The sequence below is a fragment of the Anopheles funestus genome, chromosome 2RL (genome assembly GCF_943734845.2).
Source record: "Anopheles funestus chromosome 2RL, idAnoFuneDA-416_04, whole genome shotgun sequence".
In the NCBI taxonomy this organism is placed as follows: domain Eukaryota; kingdom Metazoa; phylum Arthropoda; class Insecta; order Diptera; family Culicidae; genus Anopheles; species Anopheles funestus.
This window is the reverse complement of record NC_064598.1, coordinates 101,908,770-101,926,207: the sequence shown is the minus strand read 5'-3', so window position 1 is coordinate 101,926,207 and position 17,438 is coordinate 101,908,770. Positions and strand designations below refer to the sequence as shown.

Below are 17,438 nucleotides of genomic sequence, written 5' to 3'. Positions count from 1 at the left end.
TGCTTAATGAAGTTGAAATGTGTTAATTTGGAAAGTTTGTCCCATGGCTCGGTGCCTCGGTGCAATCGATTGCTTGTGGGAAATCGGAACCGATGATGCTTCTGCTCTGTTTAAAAGGGCACGGCATAACAATCCCCTTTGTATGGATCATGAGCTTTGGGGGGATATCGGGGACAAGCGGAGAAACGGTAGGTAGAGGGCCGGCTTGTACAGCTTGTAGTATCATGTACTCATGGCAAGTGCGTGCCGTTCATAATTTTGGTGGTTCATTTCGATGCAGCATTTGGTCCTAACCGAATGACGCATTCGGGTGGAAAACATTGGAATGTGAAGCACAAAAATTACGCGACCGAAAGTTTTCTGTGTCTGTGATTAGAATTTTCAATTTTAAATTCTTAATGTTGCTTTTGCCACTGTTTGCACGACGCTCGATGAAACGGTATTACGCGGCTGAGGTGTCTTCTTCACTTTCATCTACCGTCACTTTGTTGGGTTTATTGAAAGAACAGGGAATGGTTTCCTTGTGGCGACATTCCATTGGCTGCGTCCGTACGCAGCCAACTGTGTTGTATCCGCTACCAGGCGACTCCATCCAGCCGAACAGCAGCAGCTTTAGCTTGTTTGTTTCACTATATCTGTATGTGTCTGTGAGTGTGAATGTATTTGTGTTGCGGAAAGTTTTCCAATGAAATGTTTAACTCTAACTGCAATAAGTTACTTGGTTTCATTGACCAAAATTGATACATTCTCTGTGGATGAGATGAGCAGCGAAAATGTGAAGAAGTTGTGCAAAGCTTATTGCACTCTACCGCGGTTGTATATGTTTGTTGTTTGTGTTTGTGAAGAGCACTGTTCGTTGCAGTGAAAATTCTTCATTGAAAGTTCGTACGGTACATGTTTTCATAATGCTGTCTTTAGTATTAGTTGGATAGAATCGATTGGATGTTAAAATTGCGATGCGGACAGTACTTCACTCACGAAAGAATTTCAATTTGTATTAGGTTTTGCTGACAGTCATTAGATAGTTTGTTTGATTTTTATCATTTTTGCACTTACAAATTAAAATAAATGTTGCTTTGGGTAATTATAAGATTCAAATCAAATAAATAATATTTTTTACAATATTCACTAATTTCATTGTACTTGTGACGCCTTATTTGAAGCCCATACTTACTCTTACTTGCTTCCATCCTTGAACAGCAAACTTTTACATATACTCTGTCGAACGTTACACACCCTTGACACAGCATCTCTCTGTATGTTATGTATCAGTCCGATCAGAAGGTGCCGCAAGTGATTGGCAATGTTACGGCGCGCCCACTGTTGTAGCACAGCGTACCGTAGCAAAAGGTGCTCATAAAATATAATTGGATTGTAAAACAAATTTGTCCTAGAATATGGTGGGATAGCTTTTAATTAAAAATCAATAAGTTAATTAAAGGGCCACCATTCGGTTCGCTCACCTGTGTGCGACCGGGTGGGCTGGGCTTTCTTTGCACTGTGACTTTTTTTCCCATGATGATGCTATTCCCGTCATCGCGAGCTAATGCTCGACTGGTTCGTTCGTTCGTTTTTTTTTTTAATTGTACACGAAGGATCGTTGTTGCCATGGATCCTCGTTTGTACGTGTTTCGCCTCCCTGCTTTGCCCTTTGCTAACTAAGCTGTTCTGTTATAAGTGGAAAAAATAACGTTTTCCAGATGAAAGCAGGATAGCAGGAACATTCCACTGGCTTAATTCCCGTATCGAGTTTGTGGTGCATTTACAACAGTGTGATCAGATGATCCTTCGCCGCTGGAGGGTAGAAGTACTCGGTATTGATGGGAAGGGATGCTTTAGAGCTTCAGTTCGATTTCAAACGATGGAACTTTCCTTGCTACAAAACCTTCCCTCGAGGCAAAGCACGGTAAACGTAAGAAGCCAACGGAAAGGCTTTTCTTGGCCGATCAGACGGGTGGGCGGATACTTGGGAAACGGATCTGACACCGGTTGGCGAGGTGTTTGGAGTGATATTAAATTTAATGATGCCGACGACCGGCAACGAACGCGGGACCGAACCGGAAGTGGGCACGAAATGAAGCGTTTTCGTTTTAATGATGGTGTGCGCTTTTGATGGGATTAAAAAGTCGTAAAATTTAATATTCCAATTGAAAGCCTGAAACTATTCCAGGAAGTCGAAGAGTTGGGCGATCTAACAGTGGGAATGTGGCGTCCGGACAACCGGAATCGGAATCGGACTAGAACGATTCTCTTTTTTTCCTAGAATGTTCTTTCCGACCGGCCAGCCAAGGATTATAATTAATCCATTGGGGGAAGAATCACCCGGTGTGGCATCGAACATCGGGCGCTGACCGGGCGCTTTTGTAAAATAGCGCAATGATAAGTGTTCCATTCGATTTGATGGGAGTAAGGGTGAAAATGTTCAATTGGTTTGTGCGAGTTTTTTTTACGTTGATTTTTTTTATCCTAGAGCCAAAGATGAGATGTCTTATCCGCCCGAAGCAAGCTCATTAAATTACGAATAATGATCATTAAAATATTATTTCTTCTAGGTCAGTGATTGTGATGAGCGTGGAAGGCTGCATGGAGTGATGGTTGTACACTTGTATAGCAAGATTTTTGGCTTGATACAAAAGGTTAATTATTATTGAATTTGTAAAAGTAATTTAATAATATGATCAAATCATTTTGCATGTGATTTGTGAAGTTTCTGAAACTCCTATAAGTTACCTGATTAAAAAGGGAAATTTTCTCAAGAGCTTTGTTTTAATGCATTTCAACATAAGAAATCTTAACATGAGCCCTAAGTTGGAGAAAATAAATACTCAATTGTTCTATAAGTTTGCGGCTGAATTGATTTTCTTTTTGCTGCGGAAAATGTAAACAGTTCAGATAGCATGTCTGTCTTTTCGAGCATCTTTTTGCACATGTTTCTATTTTGAATATCTAAACCCTCTTCACGTATTTTATTTTATTTGACTTATTCTGACTTATTTCTCCTTGCTAATATCTGAATGGGATTCGATGCACGGTCCTGTCGTGTAGGATCGCCGCTGCTACCGCTCATACCACAGCATTAAAGTCGCGTAAGTGAATAGAATTTCAGTGTAGAAAGTACTTTATGCGACGTATTATTTTGTTTTTACTCGATCATGCTAACAAAAAACCATGAAAAGCAGAGCACGAATGCAAAGCGTGCCGAAAAGGAACCGAAAGCGGGTCACTCATGGCAAGGAGTATGAGGCAGAGATTTATTTCCAAACTTCCGGTCTTTTGGATGTGAAATTCATTCAAGTTGAAAATTAAATTCAACACGCCAGAAAACTTAATTCTTCGCTGTGACGCGGAATCGAACGTACAGAAGAGTTCGTGTGCATACATACAGGGGGGTGGCGTATGTGTGATCAAGCGACGTACACACATGCAGAATACACGCGGGACTAATATGTGGTGCGTTAATCCACCGTTGAGAATAGGCATTACTCTCTTGATTTCACTTGTTTATCACTGTTCGCTTAAACGATGTCTTTGCTAGATGTTATCCATACTCATGGCGATGTTTTGTTTTATTCTGCATAGCACGTTCAACATATTTCAAATATTTTTATGTTAAACGACACATATTTTCTACATGAGCACATATTTTCTATTACGATAAAAACAATGCGATGAACAAAAAGTCATACAAAATGTACGATATCAGGATCATTTCATTGTTAAAGAATTGTCACATTGCGATAAAGTTATTTTACAAAAGCTTACCATTCAGGTTAAACAACAAAGGTAAGTTTAAACGCTTTTCTTACATCTCTAAAGTGTACTTGATCTCATAAACGTATTTCTATTTCGCGACACAAGTTTTAACCTATACGAAGAAATTTGGTGGACTTTTCCACCTTCACCGCAACGGCCGCAAGGGCTTAATATCCCGTGGTGCGAGAGTGAATGCGCTTCCGTTCCAACTGCTTTTTGTGTTTGTTCAATTGCCGTTGCTGTGCCCAAACCGTCCAGGTGGTCGCCGTTGACTCCAGCTGTGCTAGTGGAATAGTAAACAGCCGAAAGTGGATGAATCGAGAAGCAGCACACAAATCCACAAAGAACACATGCGAATGCACACATACACATGAAAAAGGGAATTTGATCGTCGGGTTTCGAGTTCTGCAAGGATACAGCTTCATAATGGAAAAATTCGGAAGCAAAAAGAGAAATTATTCTCTGTTAATCTTATTTATGCTGGTGGGATCTCCATAAATACGACGGCTGCCCCCTTTCCAGTTTGGGATGGATGATAAGACTCGAAACTTACTGCTGTCATACGCTGGACGACAGACGGATTCCGAACGTAGAAGAATGTCCTTGTTATTTTGAGCTTAAATCCGTTGACTGGTTTATTTGTTTTTCCGGTCTATCAGTGTATGCGCGTGTATGTGTTGGATTGTAAAGGACTTCTTATATGTGACAACGAATCGGTTACCATGGGTTGGCCCGGTTCGAACGCCCAGCTGGCCAATGAGATGACCCGTACCGGACGTTTCCGGTCTGCGTCATTGCATATTTTCCCGGAGGTGAAACTTTCTACCCCGCCGGGTATCTTCTTGTGTCCGATTCCAGCGCATCCCGACGAAGTCTTCCGGTTGATGTGAATTCTCTTTTAAACTTCTTGTGTCATCGTGCTGGTGGTAGGCGGCAGGACACGCGACGTACGATGAAGAGTTCAGTTAAAAAAAACTTGTGCTTCATTCTATTTAGCTGATGGTTGAAGGCGCTTGTATGATCCGTTTTTTGTTGTTGCAATTTCCCAACTATACTTTGTTTTTTTGCGCCATGCCACTCGCACCCATTACAGATGGGTGGGTGGATGTTCCGATGTAGTTCTATGCCCACTTGGTTACGGGGCAGGAACAAAGTTTGCGCGCCAAAGTTTTACCGGCCTTCAGACGCAGCGTGTGGTCAGGAGAGCGACGAAGAAGAAATGGTTTTAGTGATGTTGTTTGGCTGCATTGTGAGTTTTTGTGAGCGCTTGCCAACAACGGCATCCGTCTGCACATGACACCGGAAGCGGGGAATAGGACACTGATGTACGCTTTTGTGTGCATTTGGAAAATTCATGCGCTTACTTGAAGATTTTGTTGATCTGTAAAGAAGCATTACGTTGCTTGCACACTAATCTGCACTTCATTTTCAATGGGTTGTTATGAATTAAAGTAAAAAACAAAGCACAGAACACAGAAAGGGTATTGTTTTACAATGCAAAAGGATGTTCAAATTCCACATTAACATAGATTTTGGTCTTGATTGCACTTGAAATAAAAAAAAACCCATGCGCGATCAAATTGTCACTACAACTTCAGGAAAAAGTCTTGGTAGCATTTGTAGCACGATAGGAATTTATGTGAACTGGTGAAGGTCTGTATAGGATTTGATGCTGGTCCTGAAGTGTTAAAAACCGGTGCTGCTATTGCTGAAGTATAAGGTCTTAATGCTATTGAATGCGTTATCGATTCCTTTACTTACTCATATAGAGCAATTTATTTAAATATTTATTTATTTATTTATTTATTTATTTATTTATTTAAATATTTCACCAAATAATGAAAACGAGTAAATAGTATAATGAAAATTGATCTCCATAACTTGACGATGGTACGATAAAAATTAAAACAGTAGACACAACGTTCAAGTCGAAATCTTCCACATACTAAATGACAGCATTGCATCTGCATTGTTGCTCCTGGTCGATCTTTTTCCCTTTATGTTAAGAACCGAAAATCATAAATAAAAATTTGATAGCTCAGTAGTTAATATTTATCATTTTGCTTTGTTTTCAAACGGATCGCTCGGAGCTTCTTTGTTTCGACGGCTGTGATTGCAACCATCGATTTTTATTACCGTCCTCTCAATACATTCCCCACGCGAACTGTCGGCATCTAGCAACGGGCAAACTTCTGTAGTTCAGCGCGTTCCAAAGCATTGTGAGTCTGACACTATCGCTAAGGCCTGAGAGCAATAAATTCTAATAAACGAACGATGGCAAACGAATTCCCGCGAGTGGACAATTGAAAACGCAGCCAATCCACCGAAGGGAACGCTGGAATCCATTCGCGTACCGTACCGATTGCAAAATGTCCTGCAGAGGCAGCCAGAGCGAGCAAAACAAAAAAAGCTTTCTCTACGCCCGATCACCACCCTTCGCCTGGATCCGAAAGCCCAAGGATAACATTCCCGCAGTAGGTTGAGAGTGGCGTACGAACAAAAAGAAAGCTCACACACAAGCGAAAACATCACGCCAGGCAATAAATCAATTTTTTCCCTCTACTTGACACCTTCGGCTAGGTGATTGTCAGCATGGGAAGAAAGGGAAAAAAAACCTCGCACTGCTTGTGGAGCCGACACCCGGGTGGTAATCCATCCCCATCGGACCAATTCGTGGCCGTGGTCGGTGGGGTGTGAGTGCCTACGGAAGAAGTATGTACATCCGTGAGCGGGACGCGTACGGCATTGATGAAGACGATAATAAATGGACAGTGTCAGTTGATCCTGGTCTTTCGATTCTACCGCCCTGCCTGAGCGTACCCCGATTGGCCCCCTCCATGCTGGTTGTGCTTCGTTTCGGTTGGCTTCCTTGGATGTCTATGTCACGCGGCTGTTCGCCACATTTTTCGTGGCACGTGGACACCGCATCGGGACAGTAAATTACCGAGCCTTGTCATCTTTCCGACAGTGAATCTGGACCACCGCTTTCCAAGGGACAGCAATGTGATGTACCAATGGACGGAGTTGCCATAGCGCACCTGTCCTGAGAAGATCGTGATTATGACCAAAAGTAGAAGAAAAAAACCGAAATCAAAAAAATAGTCCCATTTCAGCAGCATTCGATTCTCTCTCGTTGTGAATGATTTATTGAATATTTATGACTGACGAGTCACTTCTCAGAATGGTTACAAAATTGAAGCTTTGCGAAGGTGCGAATAGTTATTTAATGCTGAAAACATTTAAGATTGAACTAGAAAACACAACCTTAGAATTTAAAAATACTCGTTGATGAGTATATACAGGTTCATGAGATATCTAAATCAAGAAACTTGTAATCAATTGAACTTTTGAGTGGCTCAAACCATTCACTTCCATTCGGGTAAAGATGTGACTGTAAACAACCTATTTCACTTCAATGCTTTTCAATAATCATGAACCCTGACATCTTCAAACAGTGGGCAATGAAAGAAAACACCTTTTAGAAGGTAGCACATATTCATACACCTACAACACCAGCCCAGTGGACGATATCGAATATATATCAACCTTTTTAAGTACATGCTTTAGACCCTTTCATATTGGTTAGCACAAGTGTTTCATTTATATGCGAATGGATGAGTTTATATCATTTTATTCTCCCTAGCCTTTCCAAAGTCTTACTACATTGCTTGTTTGTCTGTCATTTCAGATATTCAAGCTTACAACTTTATTTCTTTGAAACTGATATATCATAACTATATACATGAATATTATCCTTAAATCTGGATCATGCTCAAGCTTATTAATAATAAATCTAGCTAATAAAAAATTTGTTTAAATAAAATGTAATTCAATAAGCATACAAATGCAAGGGAAAATGAAATCAATGATAAGAGATACGTTTTAATTTAAATTGAAGCTTTACTGGATCTAATGCTATTAATTGAGTAAACTGTTTAAAAATAAGTTTAAAATTTTCTCTTTAAATTGCAAATTTTTAACTTCCTAGTATTGGAACCATTTACCATGCGATGCGTACCGATTCTTTACGTTTCCATGCATTCGCTTCGTTGACTACTAAATGATGCATCGAACAAAACGCGCTACATTAACGAACGATTTTACAATTTACATTATTCTTGTCCCTGGTTATGTCAATTAGGTAGAACGGAAAAAGAAAAACTACAACAGTATCGATTTGATTGCAATCATCCTCCGGGGGTTGAAAGCGTAAAAACTCAACAGTAATCGATTGATTTTTGCTTCCTGTTTTATCGCTAAAGGTACCTGGTTTTTGTTCGAAAATGGCATTTTTTTCCTTTTAATTTCTTTCTCTGTAATAGTCGGTTTTTGTGTGTTTTTGTTTTATTAAGCCAATCGACAATTCACCAGGTAAAAAGAAAATTAATCGTGCATTTTTTACACACCAATCCCAGCGCTGGAAAGTGATTTTGATTCGAAACGCGTGGAAAGTTTTCACTAGCGTCCATCGTTGTACGTCCCATCCCGGGCAGGTTTGGTTTGGCGTGATGAAATCTAAATCTCGTCATAAGGCAATGCACGTGGACCAGAATATTCCTGATTGGAAATTAGTGCTGCTCCAATAAGTACGGTTGCATTTTGCGCAACCGATGCGACGCCAATTCGAACGTCCACCTGCGTCCAACCAGTTGCATGTTGCGCTCCGGTCGGGAGGTTCTTTTTAATTTACGATAAACCTCAGCCCTCACTTGTTGGTCTCTGATTGGCGTACCTAGCCGATTCAGGATATCGAAAATAACTTCCAGCACTTGGGCTGCTTCTCATTTGGTGACGGGGCAAAAGTAATCTAGCTTTACTTCAATATTGAATATAGGACTGTGGGTTGGAATTTAATTTTCCTCGCTAGCGAAAATTGTTCGGCGGTACAACATGGAGCCGCGCGCTTACTTCGACATTTGCGGTCGGTCAAACATTCACTAATGCTGCCGCGGGTATTGTACGGAACACAATCATTATTAGTGCACCGGGAATCGAATGATTGACCGAAATCGCGATGGAAGATGAAAAAGGGATGTATAATTCTGCTATCGCTCAATGGATGATGGTTTACATGCATGTGACCTCGAAGAGTGGTGCACAATGAGACTGAGAGTGCTAGAAATAATAATTTTGACATTTCTCAAAAGTATGTTTTTTAGAGAGCTCTACTTTTATATTCAATAATGTAGTAGTGAATTGTATAGAAATTTTATCTTTAATTTATCATGACATTTTTTAAATTGCATTTATTTTCAGTTGAAACCTACCATTGTGTGCGAACACAAAAAAACCGAACATGGAAATAGTCACAAGCCAATATGGATGGGTGAAGGATTCTCTCATACCAACATTCCTTGATCCATAAAACCGCAACACAAGCGCATCGGAATTGAGTACGAATGTTTGTTACTATGGTAAAAACTAAAAAGCACATCCCAAAGCATGCTTTATGCTACAAGGCTTTACCAAAAACTCACTAAAGGTATGGTACATGTACGCTGGATTACCGGACCCGGTTGTATGAACATTTTCGTCTACGCTACCATTAAAAGCTGTCGTGAAAATGAAAATTTGTCGAGCTTTTAGCACCAATCGAACCTCAAATACGTTGGTGGAAGGCTGCCCGGAAGACGCGCACTGGCTAGTGACCGAACCGCACTGGAACAATCCACTGTGCTTGTAGGGATTAGATTTCGAATGTGCACGTATGGGATGGGTGAGCATTCTTTTCCCTTGGCCCTGGCTATATCCCACCACCAGGCCGATAATTATCGATTGCAGTAGTTTTGAAAGGGGTTTACCGATATGCTTAGGTTGGCCGTAATCGGTTTCGATTCGACCGAACAGAAGGAGATTAAATGCAGGGTTGCATCAAGAATCCACTTTCGGTGTTCATAGTTTGCCATTGATATTTGATACTGCTAAAGGCCGGTGAATCGAAAAAGCGTCTCGAGTTCCCTTTTTGCTTCTATGCATCTCGTGCACACCGAGTAGTTGCATGTGGGGTGTAATTATTTGAGGTTAAAAATGGAAGCACACTTTAGCAAGGAAAACAATTTCTACGCCCCGTACGGATGCGGTTCGAGGTAGGTTTTTACCGGAACAGAAATATAACCCCTGTGCCGTTTGGACATATGTTTTGCCAGATGGTAAACTTGCAAATGTACCCACCGAACCGTTGCACTCTGCGCCCGTACGCAAACGAAACCCCGCATGCGTATCGGAATGATCGAAACTACATTATGCAGCTACCAAATCGGCACCGAACCGTATGTGGCTGCCGGGCTGCCGAAAAACGAATATGGTCACCCAATAACGATTAACATATATTGATATTGGGGTCATCATCATCCCACGGGCATTGCTGGGAATTTTAGCGTTAAATTAAGTTATAGTTTATTGCAGAAAATTATGCTAATTTCAATAACAATAACGATTGATACTGGCCGCACGGTAGCGCAATGGTTCGTGCGGGGACGTGCGATAGTATTTATGAATAAGCGGGTTTAATTAGGAGCAATATTTGAGTTAAGTGGCCACCGGACTTCCATGTGGCAACCGTGTGCGGATGAAATTTATCTCGACCGAGGGTGAAAACTTAATCGACCAGAGAAAATGAAGATGTGTGCGTGCGTAGCCGTATAGAGATAACATCAAGTAGCGCCAGCAAGATGAGGCTTTTTGCATAATGGTCACAATTTAGCTAACCGCACGATTTGACAAAACCCGTGCCAAGAATTAAATGGCAAAGTAGTTCCCGTAATGGCGTACTATACGTCCGGTGGAATTGAAATGATCCGTCATGAACCGGCAGCATTTCGGTTATGATTGACGACGTAGTGTCTTCCCTGGACTCTGATAATGTTTATAGAAACGATCTTAATCGTTTAGAGGCGTCCGAGTTTTATGGATATTGGCACTGCTGATGAAAATAGCAAAAGCATTTTGAGTTTTATGACAGTTCAAATTAAAACGAACACTAAACCAATATTTATGTAACCCATAATTTTAGTGCCTCCCATTTATAAGGGCCAATTGTATTTTATAGCATTTTGAAATACGCAACAAATTCCTACTCCATTTCATGTTAAATTCAACTAAAATTATTTACCTGAAAAATTTCAGTATCAACTACCCCATCTACAAAAGCGTTGGATTCAAACTATTAAAGAAAATTTCGAAACTCGTAACGTTTGGTTGGTGCCTGTTCGTATTTCTGGTAGCAGAAATAGAACAATGTTTAATTAAATTCCTAAAAACATTGGCCACCAAGAGGCTCTTAGCAATTGTCCAGTAAGTCGGTCGAGCTGCTGTTCTTTCGTACATGCTTGAGGCAGTCCGAAGGAAACTCGAAAAAGCACAACCAACAATCAGTCGAGGGAAATATGGTATACAGTAAAGTGTGTATCAACAGCGACAGAACAGCTTCTAGCATGTCCTAATTTCCCCTCACCTTCTGTTTATGTTGCCCAACAGTGTTCAGTGTTACGCCATCGATGGTTCGGTAGATTTAATTACCGACAGAGAAGAAATTAGGTTTCGAAGCCGTGAGCATGAACACTTCCGTTTGAAGTTTGATCGGCCCGTTTATCGGATTACTTAGATCGCGGATCGGTGAGTTGTTCCGGTTTGAGGCGCAACGGAAGAAAATTGAGCGCCAAATCGTCGACAAGGTGTGGGAGTGTGCCACAAGACGTACTACTTCGGTTGAACCAAAGCCCGGCAGGATGCAGTTGCCTCCCCGAGGGTATCGTGCGTGTGCGAGTTAATTAGCACTTTGCGTAATGAATTCGCACTCGCATTTCGTTGGCGGGGTAGGAGTCGCGGCAATGGCTAGGAGAAAAGTATGGTTGAGTGACGAAACAATATTTGCACTCACAACGATGAGGTACTTGAACTTGAAGAGACTAATTTGCTGTGTGCATAGACCATTGCAATGGTTACCATTTTTCATCGAGCGACGCCCAACAGATCCGGTATTTTACTATACACAAACTAAATAAGCAACGATTAACTACTTAACAAATGCTCCAGACAAGAAGTAGGTATGTAATGCAACAATTACCGCGCACTAGACAGTCCGTTTGTTGCTATGCTTTTTTTATTGTAGTAAGTTAAACAAATAACAATAACAATCCAACATGGATGAAATGACAGCACGAACCGGTTGAAATAACCGGTTCATCGACACTTAAACTTTCGTCGCCATGGCCACTAGGCTTTGCTTGGGGCTTTTCTTCACCCGATTGACGTTGCTTTTCTGGTGCTGCATCTTCTGCTTCACAAAGATCGGTTTCTTTATGTACACCGGGTAGGGTTTCGGGACGTGAACCGGATATGGTTTTGGCACTTCCACAGCGACCTTGTGGAATATGGGAACTTCGACGGGCAGTGCATACGGTACGGGACGATCCACCTGTACCGGTATCGGTTTTTCCACGTACACCGGGATCTTGCGCTCGACCACGATCGGTATCTTGTTATGGATTGCAATTGGGATCGGGATCTTCACTGGAACGGCTACATGTCGCTCAACCTTGATTGGATACGGTACTGGTACGTTTTTGGTAATGGTGATCTCTTTAAACTGCTTGTTTCCCCATGGTTCCGGGTTCTTGGTGTCAAACGTGTGTGCCGAAATCACGTGTTCCGTAGTTCCCAGTGGAATGATCCGTTTCGTAGGAGCCGCGCGTTGAGATGCTATTTCCGCCGAACATCTGTACGTCACTAGCACCAGAAGAGTTAACACAATGCTCTAGGAAGGACAAGTACATGATTTTTATTTCTTGAGTACACTAGAAATATTACCTGCTACTTACTTTCATCCTGTCCTTCCGATCGTTCCAATGTTGCACACTACAATGATTGAGGATCCACCCACTGCTGGCATATTTATACTTGTTGCGCTTCACTTCGATGCGCGTGCCACGGCCGGCGCCGATTAAAGCGAGTGGTAGTCGGTGGCTTACTCGGAATCACTCTAAATCCTCATTAGGGCTTGGAAGCAAGTGCAAGCGATACTTGTTATAAGTTAAAGCGGCATGAACTCTAGGTGCCGCAATGCTAATTACGGTATTGATGATTTTTTCTACACAATTAGTATTATATTGTAAAGTAAAGGGCAACAAAACTTCAACAATATATCTGGCAAGGAATGTGGTATTTGGTTGTACCGAGTTTCGTTTGACATGCTAAATGTAGCTGTTGGAACACAGACTGCTTCCAATGCTTTCGACGTGTTGCTTTCCGCTATGGTCGAAATGTTGTACATATCATTGGAAGTACGGATCGGTAAAGAGGAAAACACCATTCCATGACGAGCTATGCGAGTTGTCCGATAAACTCACTGTCGTCAGCTTTCGGTTTATCATCTTATTATAATAAAATCAAACAATTCAGCATCTCTCGTCTTGGCTAAACGACCTTTAAGGCCAAGTCGCTTCCACTAGAAAGAAAGTTGTTAGCTAAGAAGTTTGGAGTTCACATAATATTAAAAAATTAGTTTTTTTAGCTATACGGGATGTCTGTGTGACCTCCTGGTGTCGAACAATCATTTCTGAATGTTTTAACCGGACGACATTTCACCCATGCATAAAAAATTCAGAACTTTAGAATTAGCTTATTTTATATTTGTAACAGAAATTTGAACTCCCGCCTCTCCCCTATGTGTATCAAATCCTAAAGCTGGCAGTAACCCCCTCCCTCCTCGCCCCTCCTATTCCATTGTTACGTAATAGTTGAATGATCCCTTATCGCAACATGTACCACGAAATGCAGCGATTAATTCGATGCACAAGAAAATTTATTACCTTCTCCACAGTTCCTGCGCCAAATCCCAACTCCGAACCAATCAACATCGTCTCCCATCCCTGACCTGTGGTAAAAGTGATTGCGACCCTTTACGCGCCCTTTCTGGTCACGTAGTGCTTCTTTGTCATCGATACCACGGATACAGCGCAGAAATTCGCTGTCGGTAAACAAACCATAAAGATATATCATCGATAAATGGTTCCATTGCATTTATCCGATCCTGAAGATCCCGGACTAGTGCTTGAAGGCCGGTTTCGAAAGCGGGTCGAAACCATGGACGTGGCCCTAATTCATTACGCCCTAATTGGAATGCCTTGCCCACTGTTTGCGTCGGCTACGACGGTGGTTTCCTGTTCTCGGTGCTTTGGAAACTATCGCCCAGGTTCAGGTGAAAAACGTGCGCACCGGTACATCCCCACAGCAGACAGCAGAGCGCTTTGCCAAGCACATTCAATGAAGTCATTGTTTCCAACGACCCTGCTTCTGGTGCACCTTCTTGAGGACCGTTCTCTGACCACTCAGACACCCTTCTCCGTGAAGGTGCGTACAAACGTTCCCGTCTGTATGAATCGTGCCGCAGGCCCGTTTACTGTGTCCCTTTTCGGTGGGGATAGTTTTGCCAATGGTTAGATTAGGCGAGACAGCAAATGGTGTCCTTGCGAAGAGATATCCAGCAAGGATATCGAGTATCTCCCGTTCGGTGTTACCAGTCACCCAAGCTGGCCCTTACGCCCTTTCAGCTCACCGTTCCTAATCAAATTCGCTTCGATCCGGCTTTGCAGCTGGTTCGACTGCGTTCACTCAAGGACCCGGCCGCAGATCGAAACCATTGTTTTTGCGGGCACTGTAGGGCAAATTGCTTCCATATACAAAACCATGCCGTTATTGTGTGCTGCACACAATGGAAATTAATAATCCACAAAGCGCCGCGGTGCCATCCTACTCACAGCGTTCGTAGGCACTCGGTACGAATAATGGCATGTACTTACATCGATGAAGCGTCTCCGGAATTTCTAGCCAAGAAGCTACCCATTGCATTCGGCTTCTTCAAACTCTTCGCACCCACTTATCGTACCCGACCAATCTCGAATGAATCGAACAACGGCTCACCAGTTTCAACGGTGAAGAAAATGAGCTTATTTCTAATTTCGAACGTGAATTAAAATAACGAGCTGCGGAAAGGAATCGAAAGCACTATTTCAACGCGCTTATCTGATGCCGATATGCTAATGCCTCACTCGCTGGAAGCCACACGTCACCGAAAATACTCCCGTACCAAGGTGTGGGCGAGTGTGGAGATGGTAGATGCTTTACATGCTTCGCCCGTGAAACGTGTTCAAGTGCTGGCTCTAGTGAACCGAACTTCGTGAACCTGCTCTTCGTCGAGACAAGTCCTGCGAAGACGCGGCAAGGCAACCGCGCTGCGAAAACTTTCCCACGCGAACGGTTCACGATGAAATACGTGCAGTTGGCATGAAAATCCGTGTTTACAGTTCAGCTTCGTTCGTATGCCGCCTGGAAATAGATGAGTTGTTAGTTACGATTTTTTTCCCCCGCGCGATCGGAGGAAGGTTTACATAGATCCTGTCGAAATGGCACGAGTGGTTCGATGGAGATACGCTCTGGATATATGGGAGAAGGCGACGGGACAATTAGATAACGTTAATGAAAAATGGAGCGTACAGTAATTTTTGCATGGAGTTCCTGGAAACGCCTGATGTGTGTTTTGTTAAAAAGATTCTGCTGGAACGTTAGCAAGTAGCTTATGGACGAAAAAGCAAAATGTCAGAAGAGAGTTCAGTATCGAAGTCGATAAATGTAACTCATAACCGTATCAGACCATCTGTGCGAACAAGCACGTAGAAGCTTCTGCAGCATAGAAACTCGAAGGAGGTGTTGATGACATACTAACTTTGGTTACTTTTTCATTACTAGGCAGCCGATGGTGTTTTTTCGGCGTAGATTTTGTGGAAATCCTGGACCTGTAAATTGGGACACCTAGTTATAAGTAGCACATAGGTAGAAGGAACAGGCAATACATACAATTTGATCTTAACCTTTAGACAGAGAAGCGAAGAGCAGGCAATACATAATTTTAATACTTTTATTTGATGAGATGTTTTGATAGAACCTAGGTACTTTCAATTATTGTGAAATAACTTTATAAACACAAAATTATACTCATTGGCAGGTGACGGTTAGTTGATTGTTTTAAATCTATCTGTAGTATTTACATTAGTTGTCTATTATTAAGCTATTCAATCATATCAGAAGCAAAATTAAAAGTTGTCTACAAAAAAAAAACATAACACCTCTAGTAAATGCATTGAATGTACAGCCGATAATAAATGCTTACAGTCGCATTTAATATATCGCGACCAGCTAACAAACGTTCAATTTTATTATTATTATTAAACTATCGATTTAATCGGATGAGCTAGAACCACCATGAAAGGTAACTAGCAAAGAATTGTGTCTCCGTATCGGAAGTACCCTTCGTCAGGCGATCTCAAACCTCAAAAGCACCCGAAAGGTTCGGCAAGCATTCAGTCGCTACCGAACTGCACACTCGTTACTGAAGCTTCAAAGTTATTGCAGCCGTTTATTGAATTGCGCCGTACGAATGCCCGATGGCACAACGCTAAGGTTACCTCTAACAACCGGTAATTTATCCATAAACATTATCTGGTCACCTCTAGGAGTGGAACCATTACGGGCATATGTCGGGTTTACCCGCTTTGCTCGAATAGATTTACCATAAAGTGTCGGTACCCGGTATACGATGCACATGGTAGTTGCATTTCGAGATAGTCGGGGACTACCGGGCCGCATCAGGTGAACTTCCAACCGTGGAAACGGGAATCCGAGACAAATGCAGCTGAAATATGCACACCCGAGACACCCGAGGCATTCGACAGTTTGGCTCCATAAATAATAATATTGGCAGGTGGAGACCGAAACCATATTGAAGAAGTCTGTCTACGACTACGACTGTTCTTTCGCTGCACCAGGGAGAACAAGTAAAAAGAAGGAAATTGGTAGAATGGCAAAGTAGAAATAAAGAAAAAAATCATCGAGATCCTTCGCGGCGACCATAAAACTAGCTAAACTCAATAAGCGCACCGTTAGTGGAACATAAATGCACCAATTCATGGTACAGCATGGCGCTACCCAAAAAAAAACAAAAAAACAAAGCGACACCGCAGTTTAAGCGAATGGGCTCCAGCCGCTAGATACGGAATATGTTTTAAAGGGGTGGAAAAATTTATTGTATCCCCGCACTGACGGTGTTGGCTCGTTTGTCTGTCACTAAAAATCTAGCACCGGTCGGATGGTTCGGCGTCAGTGGATTTCATATTCTCATATTCACTTAACGTGCCACAGTCAAACCGATGCACTCGAACAAGAAAAATGTGGAAACGTGGAAAACACTCGGCTCAGATTGAAAATAAAAATAAACTGGCTCCATTCGCTCAAGCTCTATTCCTGCTTTTTTTTTTGCTAGCTGTAGGATAAAGTTTTTGAAAGAGCAAAAAAAATCGTAACACTAAAACTCATACGTAGAATCCCCCGAAGATGCACCGGGTCGGTAGGGAAACCGTTCCGAAAGGAGCTTCCTTCGTATGCCCACGTGAACAAATGGTCACGTGAGAATAAACTTCCGTACAGCACAACAGACCATGGGACAGGGACAAAAACGTAGTGAAACAAACTGTAAAATAAAACGCAGCTCGTTATACGGTACGGTATAACCGTACCGAGGAGAGGTCCTGTAAAAAACCCCTCGGTGCCATAAAACAAGTGCATCGTTCCGGTTGATTGAAATAATACCGCCAAAGAATTAGTTTCCCAAAGCGAGATTCATGCCACACGGA

General features: G+C 42.1%; 2 protein-coding genes across 2 annotated transcripts in view; one reads left to right on the top strand and one right to left on the bottom strand.

Moving 5' to 3' along the window:
* Positions 1 to 17,438, top strand: part of LOC125761750 (uncharacterized) — a 137,929-nt gene that overhangs the window by 9,271 nt on the left and 111,220 nt on the right. The gene's annotated exons all lie outside the window — the stretch shown is intronic.
* Positions 10,011 to 13,249, bottom strand: LOC125761772 (MAGE-like protein 2). The gene is made up of 2 exons (XM_049423233.1): positions 12,573 to 13,249; positions 10,011 to 12,508 (listed from the first exon to the last, which is right to left on the bottom strand). The coding sequence occupies exons 1-2, from the start codon at positions 12,576 to 12,578 to the stop codon at positions 11,945 to 11,947; spliced, it is 570 nt and encodes a 189-aa protein (XP_049279190.1). The 5' UTR covers positions 12,579 to 13,249; the 3' UTR covers positions 10,011 to 11,944.